The sequence below is a fragment of the Monodelphis domestica genome, chromosome 4, assembly GCF_027887165.1.
Source record: "Monodelphis domestica isolate mMonDom1 chromosome 4, mMonDom1.pri, whole genome shotgun sequence".
In the NCBI taxonomy this organism is placed as follows: domain Eukaryota; kingdom Metazoa; phylum Chordata; class Mammalia; order Didelphimorphia; family Didelphidae; genus Monodelphis; species Monodelphis domestica.
The window spans coordinates 90,130,818-90,146,894 of NC_077230.1; the positions used below are offsets into that span (position 1 = coordinate 90,130,818).

Genomic DNA, 16,077 nt, shown 5'->3' on the forward strand with positions numbered 1-16,077 from the left:
AAACCAATGTTACTTTAGTAAATTCAGAAAGTTACTATTTAAACTTACTTAACATTCATGAACACAGTCTCCCTTAAAATGCATGAAACTAAATGACACAAAGTCAAGAAAAGAGCCCCTTTCCCTTTCCCCAAACTTGTTGAAATTTCACTTAAAAAAAACTTAGAAAAACACTGAATCTTTTTTTTACAATCTATTTAAATTTCTGCAGACATTTAAAGAGATAAAAGTTATGCACAATTCAATGATCCATAGTGGTAAAAATTTATCCTCAAAATTTTCCAGACTTGAAAGGTTAAGATCTAAACTCACTCACTAATGAGGGCAGGAAAGGGGAAGTCAAATCTCTAGATTTTTTTTAAAGTAAGGATTAATCATGAGTGCATTCAAAGAACAAAAGTGCCTAAATTCATTCATGCTCTGAAATTTTTACTTAATTCAATTCTTTTGTGCTGGACTTCAGACTAAAGGTTCACTAAAAAGATTGACTCATGTTTTGTGTGTTCAGTACTTCATATATTTGGGGGGTAGCTAGGTGGCACAGTAGAGAGAGTGCCAGGCCTGGAGTAAGGAAGACTCATCTTCCTGAGTTCAAATCTGGCGTCAGACACTTACTAGCTATGTGACCCTTTGCCTCTGTTTCCTCATCTGTCAAATGAGCTGGGCAAGGAAATGGCAAACCACACTCTAGTACCTTTGCCAAAAACAAAAAAACAAAACAAATGAGGTCTCAAAGAGTTGGACACAACTGAAAATAAATGAGCAACCACAAAAACTTCATATATTGGAATATATTTCATCTGTAAGATGGGCTTCATAGGTAACTGCGAGGGAACTAGCCTTAACACAATGTACAAATTAATTTCCTAAATCACAGGCTTTACTTTGTCACTTTCCTGTTAAAAAAAAAGAATTCTTCAGTAACTCTCTGTGCCCTGTTGGTTGAAATGTAAACTCATTTGGACACTTAAAGTGCTCTGTAATCTACCTCCCATTTATTTTTCCACCTTTTATTTCATATAGTATAGTACTTTTTCTTTATTTTGTGTAGTAGTCCATAAGACCATATTAGAAGTTAGAAGAGACCATACAGATCATCGATTCCAGCTTTTCCTTTATAAATGAGGAAACTGAGACTCAAAGAGTTTATGACTTGCCCAGGGTCATGAGGTAGAGAGAGAAGATAGCCTGATGGTCCTGTCTGGAATTCACTAACTCCTTATCTCTGCTTCTTAGAATCCTAAGCTTCTTTCCCAGCTCTTTTTTCTCTCTCATCAAAGTAATTGCTTTGTTTCTGCTTCTCTTTGTGCATATTATTACCCCTTGGAAGAATATAAGCTCCTTGAGGACAGGATTTTGTCATTGCCTTAAACCAGAGATTCTTAACTTTTTGTGTGTGTGATAGATCCATTTGACAATCTGATGATGTTTTCCGACCCCTACTCAAATAATATGTTAGATGCATAAAATAAAATGCATGAGATTAAAAGGAAACAAATTTTATTAAAAATATCTGGAACATTTGTTCCTTTCAAGTTCATGAACTCAATAAAAATTATATGTGGAGGGATCCATAGACCTCAAATTAAGAACCTCTCTGTCTTACATATATTTGGTACTAAATTAACATTTGTTGAATTTAACCAAATGGACATATGGATAAGATGAAGCCCCCTGGTTTGGAAATGATACTTTTCCACACACGTCCACACCCTAGCCCCACCATGATCTATTTCACAAGGAGAAATAACTGTGGATGGCCTTCTTTTCTCATCAGGTCTTGGACTGGATTGAAAACCATGGAGAGGCCTTTCTCAGCAAACACACAGGCGTTGGGAAGTCCCTGCATCGAGCCCGGGCCCTGCAGAAGAGGCATGATGACTTTGAAGAAGTGGCTCAGGTGAGCGGTGCTACGGGGTAGGGAGAGACAAAGCCAACGTTTGGGCTTCCACTTCTCTCCCTCCTCCTTTCTTTCACTTTCTCAAACTTGTTGTGAGCCTCTGGCTTTGGGGAGGGATGGCAGGTGCTTCGATGGACAACCTTTAGCTCCTGACAGCGTGCTGTGCTGTTCTCTGCCTCCCCTCCAGAGTGAAGGAGGCTTACCTAAACTCTCGGGTCACCAGGAAATTATCGTTAAAGGCGGAGCTGGCGAGATTTGCTGAAAACTACAGGCAGCAGCCTTGTTAACTAGGGCATGTTGATGCCTGCCTAGGAGCACCTGGGTCAATCTGTGAATGACTAACTCAAACTTCATTTCTTCTTCTTCCTCCTCGTCCTCCTTTTCTTCCTCCTCCTCCTCCTCCTCACTTGTCTTAATGACGACCATCACCGTCATTCCATTATCAAGGCAGGCTTCATATATTCTCTACCTAGGACCTAGGATTACCTTGTACCCCTCCACACACAATTTTACAGTTGAGGAAACTGAATTCCAGAAAGAAAAGTTGCCCAATTACTCACGTCATGCAGGCAGGGTCTGATAGAGAAGGGACGTGAGCTCAGATTCAAATCCAGCGTTCTTTCCATTTGACCAAAAAGGCAAGAAAGAACATTGACAGGAAGACAGCAAAGGCAAGATTTATTTACATCACAGTCTTGTCTAAGGTTCAATTCTTGGGTGGGGGGCTAATCTGGGCACTGGATGGATCATAGATGCTGCCCTGGTGGCCTGGACAGAGAGTCTCCAGACAGACATTGAAAGATTATGATACTTGATGGAGAGATGAAAGGGACAGGATTTGGATCTGTGATTTTATTGTTAGGGGCATCTATAACGGGGGCTTCTACTAAACTGTGAATTGCCTATGGCCACACACGTTCAGAGAGAAAGGGCCACAGTGTCTCAGAGATTATTATCTATAGCTAGAAAGGATGGCTTTCATAGGTAAGGAAACTGAGACCCATAGAGAAGAATTGGCTTTCTCGAGGTCATTTGGCTACTATGTGGTAGAGCCAAGTCTTTGGATTACAAGTCCAATGTTCTTCCATGCTTTTTTCCAGACTGTTTCCTTTTTCTTTAATTTCCAAACCCTCACCTTCCATATTAGAGTCAATACTATGTATTGGTTCCAAGGCAGAAGAGTGAGACAGGCTAGGCAATGAAGGCTAAGTGACTTACTCAGGGACACAGTGTCTGGGGCAAAATTTGAACCCAGAACTTCCCAACTCTAGTCCTGACTTTTAAAACCACTGAGCCACCAGGTTGCTACCATTCTGTTTCCTTTTTCTTTTCTTTCTTTCTTTTCTTTCTTTCTTTTTTAAATAAAACCCTCACCTTCCATCTTGGAGTCAATACTGTGAATGGTTCCAAGGCAGAAGAGTGGCAAGGGCTAGACAATGGGGGTCAAGTGACTTGCCCAGGGTCAACAGCTGGGAAGTGTCTGAGACCAGATTTGAAGCTAGGACCTCCCATCTCTAGGTCTGGCTCTCAATCCACTGAACCCCCAGCTGCCCCCTCTGTTTCCTTTTAAAGCAAGTAGATGGGACTAAGAATATAAACAGGCTTTGACTTTTTTACGATGGAATGAAAGAATTCTCTTTCTACTAGTGCAAGTTGGCACATTTTTTTCTGCAACTAATGCTCTTAGATGAAGTGTTTATTGTGTTTGAAGTTCACTAATAGACCAGTGTAGCTTAAATGTAGAGTGTGGAAGGGAGAAAGTTTAAAAGGACTGGAAAGGTAAAAAGAAACCAGATAATAAAAAAGCTTTGAATCCCAAAAAAACAAAAGCAAAACCAGAAACAAACGTATACTCTTAGTACCATAGAGCACTGAGAAGTTAAGTCACTTACCCAGGATCACACAGCCAGTAAGTATCAGAAGTAGGAAGCCGAACTTGTTCTTCCTGTCTTTCAGGTTGTCTCTCTACCCACTCTCAATTCTTTATGCATTGAGATTAGTTAAATTATGAATCAATACTCAGCACAGTGGTTAATTGTATTGATGTTCTGTAGATATCCAACCAGTAGTGTTGTTTGGCTATGATCCACAGAACACTGTGGCTTCTGAGGAATTAAATATAAGTATTGCTCCCGGGGTTGGTGGAAGGACACATGGTGGACGTAAGCTACAATAAATAGCATTATGGAATTTTGAAGAGCTATAGTAAAACATATCATTGTTAGAGTGCATGAGCCAAAAAAGAAAATGGTCTGGCCATGAAGCAAGAGTGAGACATAGACAGCCCAAGTGTTCCAATGGAATCATAACAATGTCAAGGAAAAGGAGGTAAAGCCCGCAGGACCTGAGCTGAACACATTTATAGAAGGACATGAACAAGATGTGCTCAAGATGGATAGGCATGGATGATGCATAATATGCACAGCTGGAGACAATGTTTAAATCACTGGCAGAATAGATCCATTTGAGTATAGTATTTGAAATTGATGTCCAATGTTAAGTTCTTAATGAAATATTTATTAAAAATAATGACAATAGTAATGATACACATAATCCCTCTCCCACCTGCTCCCTAAAACTGTAATTCCTCTAACCAGCAAAGCTTCTCATCCCACAATTAGAGATAAAAGTCTGAAAATATAAAAATAGCATCCGACAGAGACAGTATTGCTGATCTCAGATCCTTTCCTGAGACCAGGCTTTGATAAAGGTAGGGCAGACTAAAGGGAAGAAAAGTCGTATCTGAATCAGGAAGAGAAGAATAATCAAAAGAGGGGGAAAGGATGACAGAAAGATGGCCTTTGTCTTCCTTTACCATTTTGCCCAGGATCACACTTACCTATAAATAAGACCATGACTGCTCCTGATGGAGGAGGCATGGCTCCTTCTGCTTGTGCTGCCTCGTTCGGCTGAGAGGGAGAATATATCTTTTTGAAGGATTGAAGGCTCTCTGGGACTTCCTCTGAGGTCAGTAGTTTGAGCAGAAATTTCTCTTCTGGAAAGGAGAATGGCAGATGTGGGCAGCAGAAAATGGAGTAAGCAAAAGATCAGAAATACATCACCCCCTCAAGGCCTCCTTATAAATATGCCTCCTGAGCAGATAGATCTTGCAGACTGGAAATAAATCCTGCATCTTTACTCCACTGTAGAAAATTACTTTCTGTGGTCTCCCTTCACTCTGGGGGACTCTGAAGGCACTTAGTGAATGTATAGCAAGGGTAGTTCCACAGAATGGATTTCTTAGGTGGCATCAAGAGAACATCCTGGAGCTGAGTAAAAGGGAGACAGCCTGGGAATATCAATCTGTCATAGGTAGTCTTTGATGTGTTTAACAGGATCATCATCCCTAGACAGAGACAAATGGAAGACATCCAGCTGGAGAACAGGGTTTTTGTTTGTTTATAGAATAACCAGAATGTTGGAAGAGTTGGAAGGTACCTTGAGCCAGGCCCCATTTTACAAATGAGGAAATCAAGGCTGAGGGAGATGCAGTGACTTGCCCATTGGTCACATACTCTAAGAGGGAAAGTACCACAGTGCCTCAGAGCATATTGCCTACAACTGGAAAGGATAGATTCCCTCATTTACAAATGAAGAAACTGAGACCTATAGAGAAGAATTTTTTTTTTTTACGGTTATATAACTAGTATGTGGTAGAGTCAAGATTTGAACCCAAGTCTTTGGACTTCAAGTCTAATATTCTTCCATGCTTTCCAGACTGTTTCCTTTTAAGGCAGATGGAGTGGGCTAGGAATATTTTTTTCTTAAAATTTAATTTCCTTTTTATTTGTAGTTACACATTTCTTCCCTCCCTCTCCCACCCATCGAGAAAGTAAGAAATGCAATACCCATTACACATAGATTGTCATGCAAAACATTTCTGCATTAGCCATATTCCAGCATAAAAGAGGCAAGAAAAATTCAAAGGGGGAAAAAATAGGCTTCACACTGTACGGAGAACACGAGTTACCTCTCTTGAAGTGGAGAGCATTTTACATCATGAGTCATTTGGAGTTGTGGTGAGTTATTGGAATGATCAGAGTTACTGACTTTCACAATTAATTTTCCTTATGGCTGTTATTGTGTAGATTATTCTGGTTTTGCTCACTTCACTTTGTTTTAGTTCATAAATCTTCCTGGGTTTTTCTGAAACTATTCTTGGCATCATTTGAAAAAAAAAAACAAAAACCCTTACCTTCTGCCTTAAAATTAGTCTAAGACAGAAGACTGTCATGGACTAGGCAATTGAGGTTAAGTGACTTCCCTAGGGTCTCACAACTAGAAACTGTCTGAGCCTAGATTTGAACCCCATCCCACCCAACTCCAGGCGTGGCACTCTGTCCACTGTGCTACCTAGCTGTCCATCTCTTCATCATTTCTTATAACACAGAGCATTCCTTCACATTCACATACTTGTTTATCCTTTATTTATTTATTTATGTTTGTTTGTTTGTTTGTTTTTAAGACTGGATCTCCCTCTCTTGCCCAAGCTAAAAGTTCATTGACCACTCATGGGCTCAATCCCAATACTGATGAGCACAGAAGCTTTGGCCAACTCCATTTTTCCAATCTGGGCTACATTGCTCGTTCTTAGGCAAATATTGGTACTTCCAAGGACTCACCATATTTGTGCCAAACTTACTGTGAACACCGAATTGGCTTTAACTCTACTGCAACTCACAGTTCCAAATGCAAGTGATCTACCAGCCTTAACCACACCAGAAGAAGCGACCATAAGTATGCACCACCATGCCTGGACAGATTGACAAATCCTTGGGTGGAATACTGAGCAATGGGATGGATAGACAGGTTTGAATTTGTCATCTCTAACCTGTCTTCCTTATGGACTGTTGTGAGCTCTTCCCTCAAAAAGTTATTCAAGTATTACTCTTGGGTAGGTATAGTGTAGATAGAAGAGCAATGTGTTCCCTGGACCCCTGAGCAATATTTTGAGTTCTCAGTTTCCTCATTCAACTTTTGTCTCCCACGTGATCAGAGCATGAGGAAAAGTTCTTCCATTAGAATTAGTAGAGGGAGGGAGAAGCTGGGTGACTCAGTGGATGGAGATTCACACCTAGAGATGGAAGGTCCTGGGTTAAAAACTGGCCTTAGACAATTCCTAGCTATGTGACCCTGGGCAAGTCACTTAACCCCCATTGCCTTGCCCTTACCACTCTTCTGCCTTGGAACTAATATACAGTATGGACTCCAAGATGGAAGGTAAGGGTTAACAAAAAAAAAAAGAATTAGTAGAGGGAGCATCTAGGTGGTTCGATGGATTGAGAGCCAGGACTAGAGATGAGAGGTCTTGTCTTGGGATCTGATTTAGCCTCAGAAACTTACTGGCTGTGTGATCTTGGCCAAGTCACCTAAACCCCATTGCCTAGCCCTTACCATTCTTCTGCCTTAGAACCAATATGCAGTATTAATTCTAAGAGGAGGGGTAAAGATTTTTTTAAAAAGAGTCATTATAATTCCAGGGAGACTCCTTATGTGAATCCTTGGGTTGTAAAGACTTTGTATAAAAGAAGGAATCATGGAGGTGAACTTTTTGATCTATAAACACACCAGGATGTTCTCTACTCAACATGGGAAGGATTTCTCACTGAAGTTAATCTACTTAAAAATTTACTTCAATTGTTATTATTGTATGTTTTCATTGGTTCATAATTAGAACCACTCATATTTATAACCTTGTGATCTATGAGAGGGGAGGGGGAACAGATTACTGTTTTCCCGTGTTCTTAGGAGCCTAGTGTTGCCTGTCCATATTTCCCCATTTAGTTCCAAGTGCTCTTCTAAATGAATTATGTAGGAATTGGGGGAAGAGGGAGAGAGGAAGAGGGGAAGATGGACGGTGACTAAATCAGCAGACACACTAAGAAATGAACCAACCAGACCACAAAGCTTCCGTGTTCTAATGGGATTTATTGAATGATCCTCTTTATAGCCAACCAAGGCCTCAGGAAGTCTGGAAATAGGAGATGCTATACCAGTCTTCAAGTCTGTGTCTCAGAATGGGCTTCCGCCAATTTAATGGCCAGCCACCTGTGTTAAGCAGCTTCTGGAAGTACAACGACAAAGATGGCTTCCTAGTCTTCCTTTTTATGTATCATATAGTTCTTTGGGGAGGTATGGTAATGATATTTCCAGTTTTCTTCCCTTCCTTTCCTCCTCGGAGATCTAGGGCAGGAAATGGTGGGGAAATCAAGGTTTTACCTGTTCCCTCTTCTCTCAGATTTGGGATTTGTTACCTCTGCTTCTGGTTCTACTCTTTGGGATCTCTGAACATAATGTCTGTTTGAAGTGATGAAAGAGAGATTTAAGCTTAGGAAGAGAATCTAACTCAACCCATGACTGACTTTCCAAAGTCCTGTTCTTATAGAGATAGGAGCCTGCTTTTATGCTCTTGGTTGGAGTCCTAAAAAGCTTAGCTGAGCCCTTGAACTACCCCTTCACACAGATAGCTCTATAGATAAGGGACTTCATGGCAAAACAAAAAACAAAAGTGCCATTAAGTTTGTTCATGAGGTAGCTCTTAACTATCCCAAGCCAGTCTCCAGACTCTACGAAACATATGTGGAAGGAAGCCAACCTTCCCATAGGGCTTTGGGTGGGCACTCATGTTTAGGAATATCTGGCATCCATGAACTCGACCAGCAGGCACTTATTAGGGGGAGAGAAGGATGGGTGGCCCCAGGGGCTGAAGGGTGGGAGCAAGGAATTAGAGAAGCAAGAAGTTCCCTAAACTATTTTCTCCTCTTCGAGTGAGGTGGAAGCTCCTGGCCCGGGGTTTACGGGTCAGCACTGATGAAGATAAACTACACATCATTGAGGTAAATGCTAAATACTGCTTCATCTTTGTTAACTCTGCATAGGTTCAAAGGACTAAAGAATTCTTCCAAATATCATGGGATTTTCTTTGAAAAAAGTGAGAATTTGCTGAGATACAGGGGATCAAATGAAAGTTATCACAATCAAGTGAAACAGTCACAATATAAACCTTTATCATACTTAGATATATTTTGTTCTTGTTCTTTTCCCCTTTTTCCCTGTATACTATTTCATTATTATTTTCATACTGTTCATTTGTAAAGTGATTTAAATAATTTATACTTTTATTTGTTACAAATTAGAATTTTGATAATAATTCATTAAAAAAAATCTTGAAGTATCTACCTATGTGTGTGCCCTCAGGTACTCTGCCCAGTGCTGGGGAAAGATGAGGATAAAAATGAAATATTTCTTGGTCTCAAGAAGTTTATTTTCATGAATCGTGAAAGCTACAACCTGTATGCAGAGAATTAAATGTGAAATAATTTAAGGAGGAAAAGAGCACCAGCAAGCAGAAGGGCTACTGGTAGGAGATGGTACTCTACAGGGAGCTGGGATTCAAAAAGAAGGAGGCGGCGAGGAGAGAGTGGATTCCAGATAATGGAGACAGACTTTCCTAATGCATCGACCTGGCAGACAGAACATAGAATTCAGGAAACAAGTAGTATACAACTTTGACTAGAAAACAGAACGAGCAAGGAACAGAAATACAAAATATCTGGAGTTATATTGTCATTATGTCGTGTACCATATGATATCAGTCAGCAAGCTTTTATTAAGCCCTACTATGTGCCAAGCACTGTATTAAGCACTGGCAATATGAAGACGATAAGTGAAATCATTCATCTATGCAAAGAGTTTACATTCTAACAGGGAAGACAGCAGAACAAATCTAAATATATACAGAATAAATATAAAGGAGTTAATTGCAAGGAAAATTAGGAAGGGGAGGGCAATAAGAAATATTTCATGTAGAAGGTGCTGGTTGGTAATGTCTTGAAGGAAAAGGGTGATTCTATGAGGTGGGGGTGAGGAGGGACTGCAATCTAGGCGTGAGAGATGCCCAGTGATATAGAACATGATATCATATCCTAGTCTCAGTCTCTCTAGAGCTCCAGTTCCATCTCCCTAACTGCCCATTGGACATTTCGAACTTGCTGTCTTATCTGCATCTCAAAATGAGTTGATCCAAAACAAAACACATATCTTCTTCCTGACCCTCACCCCATCCACAATATACCCCTCTTCTGCAGATATCCTATTTCTATTTTTAAACCCTATCTTCCATCTTACAATTAATACTATATCTTGCTCCCAAGGCAGAAGAGAGGTAAGGGCTAGGGAATAAGGGTTAAGTGACTTGCTCAGGGTCACACAGTTAGTAAATGTTAGAGGTCAGACTTGAACTAAGGAATGTGAATCTTCCTCAGTGCTTTATGCAGTATGATATGCACCAAATAGATGATAGTGGGTCTAGAATGCCAGGCTGAGGAATCTGGATGCAATACACTATTTTAGAAGGCAGTTTTCTCCCAAGGAGAAAGACACAATGAAAATTGTATTTTTGGAAAATAAATATGTTTCTGTGGGTTCCAGCTTGTCCTGCAGATGGCACTACATGTACAGTCCAGGTAGGATATGGGAAGCATAAAAAAAGAAGTAACTAGAAACCCAACCCTGAAGCCCACCACCTTGCATGTGATCTCAGTCTCATTCTAGGAAGACAGCTTGATGGAGTGGAAAGAGTGTTGTTCAATTAGAGTCAGAAAAACTTGAATTCAAATTCTGACTCAGATGCCTATTAGCAGAATGACTCTGGGCAAGTGATTTCATTTCTCTTTGTCTTAGTTCTCTCATCTGTAAAATAGGGATAAGAGGCTGATGTGAAGTTTTAATGAGATAGACATATATATATATATGTATATATATATGTCTATGTGTGTTGTATATGTGTATATATATGTGTGTGTGTAGATAGATAGATAGATAGATAGATAGATAGATAGACACAGATAGATAAATGGATGGATGGATGGATAGACAGATAAATGGATGGATAGATAACAGATAGATATATGTATGGATTAGATATATGTATGGATTAGATAGATAGACACAGATAGATTGACTAGACAATAGGGATTAAGTGACTTGCCAACGTTTGGGCAATATCTGGGAAAGGTCTGAGACCAGATTTGAACCCAGAGTGGAGAAGAGAGAAATTATAAGAAAATGCATGTAAAGGACAGAAGCTGGAGATGGGTCAGCTGTCAGTCAAATGAAGATTCCTTTTGGAATGTGACCGGGAAAAGCAGTTTGGAGCCAAGCCAACTGCTGGAGTTTTTCTGGGTTTTTGGGCTTCTGGCTAACTGAAGGAAGAAGCTGGTTTTATCTCTGGGACTTGGGATAATCAAGTTGGAGGTGACCTGGCTGATTTGAAGGCAGAAGAAGAAGGACAATAGTCCCTATATCCCTCTCTGACTGGCTCTGTTTCATGCTAGTGACTGAATTGCCATTTCTCTCAATATCCTCCAACCCAAGATTCACTGTAGAGAATAGGGAAATCCCACCCCTCTTACCTTATCCTTCACCTTTCCTGTTTTCCCCAATAAGCCCTTACTTGAGTTAAAGAAAAGATTATTTCCTCTAAAGCATCATAGCTCACCCTGAGTGACTTAGAAGAAGACTGAAGAAGTGGGAAGGGGAAACTGAAGGGCTTCTGAAGAGAGAGATATGAAGGGAGGAGGGTAGGCAAAAGAAGATAACTACTTAATCCATTAGTTATCTAGTAACCATCAAATATACCCCCTCAAATATCATCAGATTGGCACCCCTAAAAAACTGAACTTTACAATCCCTAAGAAACAGCAGAAAAATGTTTAAGCAAATACTCCGTGGAGCTGTTGTGTTGGCAGCCATTACTAGATTTGAGGTCTATAACATCCTCTATAGTAAAATGACCAACATGATAGTTGATTCTCTGGATTACCTTGGCAACACCACCATGTTCATACTCCAGTTGCCATTTCAGACCAAAACTATACTATGGCAGATTTTGACTCAAGTTTACATCATTTCTATGGCAGCTTTACAGACTGACCTATTTGAAGAATATCTACAGATTTGGAATCTCCAAAAAGGCAGCACAGATAATGGTGGTAGATACTAACTTTAAAAATATTATTAAGAACTATTTCATTGAAACCTCACAGCTCACACTGAGTGACTTGAGGGAGACTGAAGAAGGGGGGAGGGGAGGCTGAAAGGCTTCTGAAGAGGGAGGTACAAAGGGAGGAGGGTAGGCAAAAGGAAGATAACTACCTGATCCATTAGTTATCTAGTATCCATCAAATATACCCCCTCAAATATCATCTATTACACCAGGACATCCTGTCTCCAACTCTGGCACTCTATCCATAGTGCCATATAGCTGCCCCTCCTGCCTCCTTTTGTGTGTTGTCTCATCCCATTAGAATGTAAACTCCTTGAGGGCAGGGACTGGTTTCCTTGTTTTGTTTTGTTTTTAATTGCCACCTATGTGCTTAAGGCAATATCTGGCATATGGTAGGCATTTAATAAATGTTTATTGGATTGGATTATATTGACATAGGAGGTGGCATTGCAAAGGTAGAGAAACAGCATATCATTTGTGAGGAATAGAGAGAAAGCCAGTTTGCTGAACTGTAGAGTAGAGACAAGGAAATATTTCCCAAAGAGCCTGGAAAGGTATGTCAAAGCCAACTTGTTTGAGAATTTATTGATGAATATCAGAGTTTATATTTTATCTTTGAGGCAATAAAAAGTTAGTTGCATACAGTGGTCACAGGGTCAGATTTGCTCTTAAAGAAAATTTCTTTGGCAGCTGTGTAGGATGAACTAGAGTGGTGAGAAGCTTAAGGCAGGAAGACCAATAGGAGACTGTGGCAGTCATCCAGGCAAGAGATGAAGAAGGCCTTGGTGAAATAAGGTGGCAGTTGTGTGAGTAGAGAGGGTCCAGGTGTAAGAGATGTTTGCAGGGTAGAAACAGCAAGATTTGGTCACTGATTGGATCTCTAAAGAAAGGGAGCATGAGTATAGCTTGAAGGGATCATTCCATTACTCTCTAGAGTTCACTCATTGCTCTTACTTCTGCCCTTTGGAGCTAAGAGAATCCAGTCAAATCCTCTTTCCAAAAGTCGTACCTCAGAAACAAATTGGCAATCATTGGTTATTTTTCAGTCATGTCCCACTCTTCAAGTCTCCATTTTGAAGGGGGCAGCTGGGTAGTTCAGTGGATTGAGAGTCAGACCTAGAGATGGGAGGTCCTAGGTTCAAATCTAGCCTCAGACACTTCCCAGCTGTGTGACCCTGGGCAAGTCCCTTAACTTCCATTGCCTAGCCCTTACCACTCTTCTGCCTTGGAACCAATACACAGTATTGATTCTAAGATGGAAGGTAAGGGTTTAAAAAAAGATGGGTTTTCTTAGTAAAGGTACTGGAGTGATTTGTCATTTCCTTTTTCCAGCTCACTTTACATATGAAGAAACTGAGGTCAATAGGGTTAAGTGATTTGCCCAGGATAATAGAGCTAGTGTAAATATCTGAGACCGGATTTGAACTCAGGAAGATGAGTCTTACTCATTATAGGCCTGGTATACTATCTGCTGCACCCACCACCTTAATGCTCTAATAAGTTATCACATCTCCTCTAAGTCTTCTCTTCTACAAGATAAAAAAACTTCCATTTCCTTCTATTGGTAGTAAAGTGGCCTGAATTTTGAAACCCTTTGAAATCCAGCTGCCCTTTTCTGAATATTATCCAGTTATCAATGTGAGCAAAGGCTTTTTTCTGAGACTAATATCTTTTTATGATTTTATTTTTTCAGTGTGTAAACATTTATTTTCTCTTCCTCTTTTCTTCCCTTGAAAAAGAAAAACAAAACCATTTTCTCCAAATATTTATAGTTGGGTAAAACAAATTCCCATTTTGGGCTTGGGATTAGGGTTTTCTTATGACACTGGATTTGTTGAACAAGTCTTTAAAGTGGGATCACAGCACATCCTTTCTTCATAAATAATCAATTAACTCACACCTAACTTGAGTTGAACGATCACAAATTTCATATTCGTTGAATATTAATTCATGAGTTTCTTCTCAAAATTAAAAAGCTGGTTTTGAACCTTGAAGAACCTTCAGCTCAAATAAGGAGTCAAAATACTGAGTCTATGAAATGGCAGAAGCTCATTTTGAAAAGCTACACACCTAAGTCCTGAAGGTGTTCTGTATAAAAGTATTGAGAGGTAGGAGATGGCATTTGTGGAGCTGATTATTTTGAGGAAGAGACAAAGTGGAAGTATTTTTAAGCCATGTTTATGAGGGCATGGCAGAAAATGAGAGAGGAGGGAAATTACGGCAAGTGGACAGGATGCTTTGGGTTAGATGGCGAGTTGGCTAGACATGAGGTTAGTCTGGCATGATTTCTTCTGTTTTGTGGTTGCCTCCTCTTCCCATTTCCTAAGTGTTCAAACTGCCCCATTGATAATATAGTTTAAATTTTTATCAGTGGTATGTTATACTATTGGACATTGATGCCTGATGAAATGCTAGACTAACCTCATTTCCTTTCTTGGCAGGGTTATTAGAATAATATATTGGGGAAAGCCTGGTTCATGCTATAACTGGATTTCAGCAAATGAAATAATGTATATAAAGAGTTTCACAAATCTTAAAGCACTATATAAATGTTGGCTACTCTCATTGTTGCTATTATTGTTCTAATTATTATTATTCAGTAAGGCATTTTACAGAGACTCGGTCTATAGACTTATAGACATGATAGAGAGATTTGGATTGGATGAGAGCATAATTTGTTAGGTTTGGGAACTTGCTGACTGGCCAGACCCAAAGAGTATTGATCAATGGATCAATACCAACAAGAAAGGTCTCCACTACGGAACCCTGGGGATCTCCCCTTGTCATGTAGAAGAAGAATAACTTTGTTATTCCTAGCATTTGAAAGCAACCTTGTTCAGTGGAATAAACATTGACTGAAAAAAAAAGACTGGAATTCACCTCCTTTCTCACATTAGCTGCCTTAGAGACTTTTGGCAAGTCACTTAATTTCTTTTGGATAAGTTTCCTCATTTGTAAAATGAGGGGATTGAATACATGGCTTCCAAGATCAGTTCTGCCTCTAAACCTAAGATCCTGGTAAGGTGTCTATTGGGCATAAATCCCTGGGACTCGATAAGTGACAAATGAATGCTTGCTGAGTTGACTTTATTGAAGTTATAGAGGGACAAATGTCAGGTCAAATGAGAAAAATCTTCCTAATAATTTTGTTGTTGTCGTTTAAGTTGTGTCTGACTCTTCACGATCCCATTTGGGATTTTCATGGCATAGACCCAGGAGTAGTTTGCCTTTTCCTTCTCCAGTTCATTTTACAGATGAGGAAACTGAAGTAACTCAGCCAAGCTCATACAGTTCGTAAATGTCTAAGGCCGGATTCGGACTCAGGTGAATCTTCCCAAGTCCAAGCCTGGTGCTCTGTCCACTGTGCCACCTAGCTGCCCCTTCTAACATTTGGAGATACCCCAAAGTGAAATGGGTTGCTTTGAAATTTCCCTTCACTTGGCATCTCCAAGTAGAAGCTAAATGACTATTGGCCTTAGGTGTCTTAGAAAAGATTCATGCCTTGGGTGATGGTTGAAGAAGGATCAGAGGTTCGTGTATTCAGAATTAATAGACATGAAAGATTTTCTTCTTTAAACCACACGTTTCACAGATGAGAAAACAACATGTTACACTGTGTGCATTGCAAGATTCCATTCATTGCACATGCATTCATTAGGCACTCACAGTGCTGGATACTGAAGAGAAAAAATCAGAGGAAACTATCCCTATTCTTGGAGACCTTCTTAGACTTAACCAGAATGAAACAACACATACACAGATCAATAAGTACAAAACACTTTGGGGTTTAGGACTGGGAAAGAACTCTAAAACATGGAGGGTTCAGGACAGGCTTCATGTCAGCAGTAGCATTTGAGCTAAGCCTTGAAGGGAGTTAGAAATTCCAGGAGGCAGAGGTGGAGGGAGGGAAAGCATCCAAATCTAAGGGACAGCTTGGGTGCACAAAGACATGTAAGCAGAGCCAGGTCAAGTAAGAGGAATAACAAACAGGCTGGAATATCGAATACATTAGGAGGAGTCATATGAAACCAGTCTAGAGAGATAGATTGGGGGTAGACTATAAAGTGCCTTAAGTAGGGATAAAAAAGAGTTTGCATTCACTCCTAGATGCCGTAGTCGCCACTTAAACTTCTTAAGCAGAGGAGGGAAATGATACTTTAATAATGTTAGT

The 16,077-nt window shown here is 40.0% G+C and overlaps 1 protein-coding gene across 7 annotated transcripts in view; it reads left to right on the top strand.

The window, feature by feature from the left end:
* KALRN (kalirin RhoGEF kinase) overlaps nt 1-16,077 on the top strand; it is a 1,009,634-nt gene that overhangs the window by 494,596 nt on the left and 498,961 nt on the right. For all 7 annotated transcript variants that reach the window (XM_056793564.1, XM_056793558.1, XM_056793562.1 and 4 more), the window contains exon 10: nt 1,778-1,900. In XM_056793564.1, the coding sequence (XP_056649542.1) occupies nt 1,778-1,900 (123 nt within the window). The remainder of the gene's footprint in view (nt 1-1,777; nt 1,901-16,077) is intronic.